This window comes from Liolophura sinensis, chromosome 6, assembly GCF_032854445.1.
Source record: "Liolophura sinensis isolate JHLJ2023 chromosome 6, CUHK_Ljap_v2, whole genome shotgun sequence".
Lineage (NCBI taxonomy): Eukaryota > Metazoa > Mollusca > Polyplacophora > Chitonida > Chitonidae > Liolophura > Liolophura sinensis.
Window position 1 is genome coordinate 69488198 of NC_088300.1, and position 3589 is coordinate 69491786.

The 3589-nt window shown below is 39.3% G+C and overlaps 1 protein-coding gene across 1 annotated transcript; it reads left to right on the forward strand.

Moving 5' to 3' along the window:
- The first annotated feature begins 226 nt into the window (after positions 1-226).
- LOC135469390 (uncharacterized) lies at positions 227-3320 on the forward strand. The gene is made up of 5 exons (XM_064748027.1): positions 227-257; positions 517-737; positions 1655-1805; positions 2542-2637; positions 3153-3320. Exons 2-5 carry the CDS (start codon positions 522-524, stop codon positions 3170-3172), a joined length of 483 nt encoding a protein of 160 aa, XP_064604097.1. The 5' UTR covers positions 227-257; positions 517-521; the 3' UTR covers positions 3173-3320.
- Positions 3321-3589: the final 269 nt, after the last annotated feature.

The following is a 3589-nucleotide window of genomic DNA, read 5'->3' on the forward strand; positions in this document are numbered from 1 at the left end:
CGATACTTTCCCAATAGAATGATTAAAATAGAGGAGCCTGTTTTAAATTTTCTTAATTTGACAGAATACTGTGGACGTATCAAGGTAAACATGAATTAAAATAGGTAAAATAGGTATGATTTGTAAATTTACTTTCATGACAAAGAATGTCACAAGATGAGATAAGCAGTGCTCTTATCTATTTCTTGAAGTTCACAGATAATATAAAAGGGTGTGAGTCGTGTGAGAATACAGCCTAAACTGAGGAACACCTGCAGGTGAGAACACGTGCCGCTTTTTGCGCTTTATTTCTTTGTGGATCTGAAAGCAGACATTCTACACCAAAATATGCTATGTTCTGGCTAAGTACAATGGCTTTGTTAATCTGAAAAGCGCATGACTTTTATTTGTATTTTCAGACTTATTAAATAATGACATTCACTGAAATACAAAATTTGTAAAGCTTGATTATTTCAAATTAAATCGACATTACTTCGATTCATAAAAGTTATGGGTTTACTATTATATTTCTCGCAGACAAGATGAACTCGGCAGTCGCATTTCTTTTCTGTGGTCTGGTGGCCTACGGGAGCGCCAGTACCTGTGAGAACATCTGTACTCCGGTCTGCACCGGGGGAACCGCCGGAGGTGGAGCTCTCATTGGGGACATCCCTGGTGCTATCATCGGAGGGGCTCTGTCGGGGACATGCAGCCCTGTGTGCCACAAAGTCTGCAGCTTGGGCAAGAGGAACATCGATGTGAGTTCAAAGACTGATGGGGGAACTTTCTACTGTGACCTAAAATCTGGGCCAAACGCTGAATGATCTAATGTCTATTCATATCTTGGCTATAATGGCCTTTGCCAAAAGATTTAAGTACCATTCATGTATTGCAAGAAAACAATGATCAATCCCACTTCGATGCTAGTCGCTAATCCGGAAGGAATTGTACTCATTAATATAACATACTTAAATGTCAATCAGCAAACACATATGGAACAACTCGGACTCCTTTGTTATACTGGAAGCGTACCAACGTGCGACATACTTTTTCCCGTTCAGTGGCGGCTCGGGTCCAAGCTGGACCTACCATTGTTCTCTTGCAACGCATGAGTAATACGTCGCCAGTTTGCCCAAAAAATCACAAGGGCAGGAATGAACAATAGACTAAACACAGCTTGGGCCAAAGTTGCTTCAGGCGGGGAAGATTCCCCATTCTAATCAATGGAAGATTAAATAAGGAACAGTTTAACAATGTCTTCGAAAGCTGATTCAGTAAGTTTAAGGAAACCTCGAACAAAATGTTTCATTTCAAGAAATTAATGGCATGGAAAATGCTAAGCATACTGACGAGAGATGTGTGAGAAATGAGTGAGCAAGATGATTGGTAGGTGCTCGTTTCTCCACGGTCTATACTTACTTTATTTATGCTGACAATGATACAGTCTGCAGGAAAGACACACGATTGCCTCGACAGCTGTACTGTGCGCTTTTCACTGTTACTTATACATTGACAGTCACGTGTGCAGTTTGATGAAGTCCGATAAAACGAGAGACTTAAAGAAAAAACATTTCATGAGTTACTCTTTAAACATTGTCCATAATAGGCCACAAGTGTTCCGTCAGAATACATAGACGTGTATTTTAATGGTGTATAATGTTGCCTTATGTTTTAGAGGTGGTTCGAGACCGTCTTCCCTCCACATCTCACAGACTATGATCTCAACGGTGATGGACAAATCTCTCTTAAGGAGTTCGCTGCTGGTTTCAAGGGCAGCCACCTTGACTTCGCTACCCGTCACATCTTCCACTTGTCTGACAAGGACGGTATGTAATTTGTTCCGTATCCAACTATTGGTCTGGAAAGTTTTTAGTTTCACAAACTTCTTCAGAATATTTTCCAGAGGGCAGCGTTTTACATGAATAACAGTAAAAAGTGAAAAGTGAAATGAAAGTGATGCTAATTAAACCGTCCTTTTGTATCAAGCATTTGTATTTATGCGTTACATCATGACTTAGCAGCAGGAACGATACACTTATGACTGATCTTCGTCCATGGTGGTTAATGTTTGTATCACCACGATACAAACCGTTTATGCAGTCTATTGATCACATGGCTGTTTGTGCAGTCTGTTGCTCACATGGCTGTTTGTGCAGTCTATTGCTCACATGACCGTTTATACAGTCTATTGCTCACATGACCGTTTGTGCAGTATATTGCTTATTGAAGACCACTTTTCTACTAGCGTGGCGTGCATATATGTGCGGATACTTCCCTTTCTTCCAACCATAAGAATGATCGCCATCGGAGAAGTGAATAAATTCTTGAGTGTGACGTTAAATAAGCGTCAATCAAATCAATCCAATCAGTTGTGTGAGCAGGTAACGTTTGTGTTTTTGAAGACCATTGTTTTACATTACCAGAGCAACAGTATATGTTCAGCGCGTTCCACCCCTAATTAGTCATTATATTAAATCCATGGGCTAGGTATCAGTTCCATTACTATCTATAGCTGATTTTCTGGAAAATAATCCATATATATTTTCCTATTTCTGTTTGCAGCCGATGGATTTCTGTCTGCCCTGGAGCTGGCTCTTGCTCCCCCTCAAGTTCAACTAAGTTCAGTGAAAATAAAACTTTTGTTCGGACATAAACAAAGTAAGTCTTGTTTTTGTCTTTGGTTCCCGTTTAAGTCGACAAGGCCTGCTTTGTGTTAAAATTGCTCTATAAAAACCAATGCGGATATGCAGCAGGAATAAAAAAATCGCAAATCTGTGTTTGGGTATGTGAGCAAAAAAAGGGAAAATTCGCGAGGGCGATGTCTTAACATCCAACATAACAGATAATGTTTGTTAAACTTCCTCTAACAATCTTTAGTCCATTTTGCACAGTAGAAGAATAGTGAAAATGATTGAAGGAATCATCAGGGTCATTAAAAAATTTAAGCTTTATGTTCTGCGAAAATGCCTGCAAAATATCAGAAGTCAAAATAAACTGATTCTGCTATGCACTGTAAATACATGTATATGTGTGAGTAGTACATTATATATCGCTGGGGGTGAGGAAGGTTACACAAAACTTTGAAGTAAGCCACTTTTTTCTTGTGATGGGTTCTGTCTTGTATAAATGTAGTACATTACTCCAAGTTACTGTGCTTTTTTTCCTTTTTATAGTCAAGTACCAGCTAGCCTAAGACAGAAATGTGTTGCTACTTCGAAAAACGCAGCTCAGTAAATTGTAATGGGAAGCCTGTAGCAAGAGAGACAATTTTGCTCAATAAACCTAAAGTTAGTAAAGTCAAAATGTAAATAAATACACTCTCAACGGCCGAAAATTGTCTAAATGTCAGTTGAGAGTTTCACTTCAAGATCAAACCCTGTACCAGAAGTGTTTTGTTTTGTGGTAAACTGTAAAAACAGGTGTTCTCTTTCCACACCCACACATATCGTGACTTCGTGTTCCATCAACGAATTAAAGTCTATTGAGAAACAACGAAAAGGTGACAGGGAGCCCATTGGGTCAACACCAGAGTCTTTTTTTATGGTATATTTTAACACTGACGGAAATTTTCGGGTTGTAAGTGGACTGGATCAAACATTTCAGCTGGGTG